Source organism: Montipora foliosa, chromosome 4, assembly GCF_036669935.1.
Source record: "Montipora foliosa isolate CH-2021 chromosome 4, ASM3666993v2, whole genome shotgun sequence".
NCBI classification, from domain to species: domain Eukaryota; kingdom Metazoa; phylum Cnidaria; class Anthozoa; order Scleractinia; family Acroporidae; genus Montipora; species Montipora foliosa.
In genome coordinates, this window is record NC_090872.1 from 29,540,132 (window position 1) to 29,542,631 (window position 2,500).

A 2,500-nucleotide genomic window follows, 5' to 3' on the forward strand; every position below is an offset into this window, starting at 1 on the left:
ATCGATTGAATATTACGTGACTTGACAAGAAAAGAAGTTGACAGTGATCAATAAAAGCTGAAACTAAATTTGAAAGGTAGAAAGCGAATGAACCAAAGATAGAAGAAAAATGATTGGAATATAATTGAATGCCCCCTTAAGTTACACTCCAATAGTTCGATTCCGGTCACCGTGAGAAGTGCAAAAAGGGATACAACACGCGCCCCCCCCCCCCCCCCTCCCTCCCTCAGTGTTGACTGAGGTAAACTCCGGCATTCGATCCAAGCTGGACAAGATGCATCGCTTCGTTTAACGCGCGGAAAACGTTGGCCAAAAGTACTCAATTGAAAACATGACATCTTTGCTGCATAACAAGATTACACGACCAGTATTTTCCACTTGTTATTAATTTAATTAATTGATTGCTAAAAAATAGTGGTGCACGTTTTGTCGCCGAATTTTAAGCTATAAGCTGAACTCGTTACGGCAACTCCCCATTCCACTGATTTTCTGTTTGTACGTACCACATCATCCACGTCATAACACAAGATAAGTTTCCACAAATCCCCTCTCAAACCAGGAGGACATCCATATTTGGCATACTGTCTGGCGGCTAATGTGCTTCCCTGTTGAATAACTGTTAAAACGGTACAAATGTTGTAAGTTTTAATCGCTCTCATGAGCAATATTTCCAAATCGTTGTACCATGTATTGATTTAAGGGCAAATTTAAAGCATAAGTGTATTATTAAGATTGAGCCCAAATCACTGAAATTCGAAATATCCTCCTCATGATCACAAATGCATGTAAGGAAAACGTGTATATCAGAATAGATTTTTCAGTGAAAGATAACAGAAAGAGTTTTTGTATGCTACAATTTTCCAAGTTGGCCGCACCAGGAAAAGTTCTAAGGGGAAAGTAAGCGATTCCAAGTTTGTTTTGGCAACAACAACGAATTGTTTCTTTGATAAAGTTGATTCTCAATGTTATTTCCGCCCGTTTAAGTTGGAAGAAGGGGGGGGGGGGGGGGGGCATGAAAGAGCTGACACATTAAAAACTTTAGCAGAGACGCTTTGGAGCGACCAACTTCGACCAGAGGTAGCCGTTTCATTTGCTCAGGCAACAGTCTCGCGTTATGATTTTCGAGGAAACCATCTCTACGAGAGTAACAATTGTTCTCCATTCTTCGTCAATGGACCGAGTAAAACAACAAACATTTTACCTTTTCGTCCCAACTTGTTCCAGTCGGAAGGAAACGAGTCTGGGTGAAAGTTAGAAAAATAGAAAGATAAGTCTTTGACAATAATTATACGTCCTATGAAAACGATTTCAGTGGGGATGGCCGTTGTTATACTATAGAGAAGCATAATTTGTTTGGGCCGAACTTAGGCAAACTTTCTGGGTCTGTCAAGTTCGTCTGGTATCAAGACGGGCACAAAAAGCGTGATGCGTCTCGGCAAAAGATCCACTTAATTAGTGCGTCTTGGACGACGCACGAAACTGGGTAGTTCGACCAAACGCATTTTGCCTCTCGTTCCCGTCTTTATACTAGACGAATTTAACAGAAGCAGGAAAAATGTTTGTTCCATGCAAGTTCGTCCCAGACGGATTATGGTCTTCCCGTCTTTACACAAGACGGATAACATGAGGGATTATGCGTCTCTAGTATAAACACCAGGGGCACCCAACGAGAATATAGTTCAAAACCACTTAAACATAGCATTTTTAAACGTATTTTGGTATTTAAATGGTAGATATAGGCATATTTTTATCCCCTAAAAATATTTTATCTGTTCGGATTTCCTAGCTGAAAGTCTAGTGATCCGAAAATTATAGGGACCAAAACTTACCTTTTCGAAAATTTCAGCCAGAAAAAAAGCTCCCGAAAATTCTAGGTGAGCTTTCTAGGGTAAAAATCCGTTAAAAATGGGCAATTATACCATTTTTTAGATGTTCGAAAATCCTAGGACAGGCAGGAAAGCAAGAAATTTCAGAACAAATGTTCCGAGAATTCTAGATCTCAAATCGTCTTCCGAACAGATATTTTCCGAAAGTCAAGCAAAGATCCTGACCGTGTTTTCACGATTGGATGAAAATTGCTCGCATCTCCTTTATCGAATAACTAAACAGGGATTAAAGTGCTACTACGGCCAAATAATCATCTCTTCATCTTCTTTGGATTTCAAAACTACTTTAACTAAACACTAAGTGACCCAAGTTTTAAGCCTTTATTGCAATTTTCCTATCCAATGGTCCGCCATTACTAACTTTTAAACCTTGAGAGAGCTGGATCGAGGAGAAAATGACGTTAAAGACTCACAAGTTTAAGCATGCAATTCGTGTGTACGCGGCTGAATTTAATATGCAGCACGGGAGTTTCGGGCTCTCATACTTTTAAACTCGTGTTTGCATAAGCTGCATTTACAACCTCGTTCCTAAGGTCCTCTCCCTTCCTAACTCGAGAAAGTCCTGAAACTTTAAGGGCCATTTTCGGGTGTCACAATTCCCTTTGTATCTCAAG

At 40.0% G+C, this 2,500-nt stretch overlaps 1 protein-coding gene across 2 annotated transcripts in view; it reads right to left on the reverse strand.

Annotated features, from left to right (window-relative positions):
• The window catches only part of LOC138000559 (TBC1 domain family member 19-like), a 25,088-nt gene that overhangs the window by 13,984 nt on the left and 8,604 nt on the right, over positions 1 to 2,500 (reverse strand). For both annotated transcript variants that reach the window (XR_011123157.1, XM_068847056.1), the window contains exons 10-11: positions 1,202 to 1,240; positions 504 to 616 (exon numbers count right to left, since the gene is read on the reverse strand). Coding sequence is in view for 1 of the 2 variants with exons in the window: in XM_068847056.1 (XP_068703157.1) it covers positions 504 to 616; positions 1,202 to 1,240 (152 nt within the window). In the remaining variant the exon portion in view is untranslated. The remainder of the gene's footprint in view (positions 1 to 503; positions 617 to 1,201; positions 1,241 to 2,500) is intronic.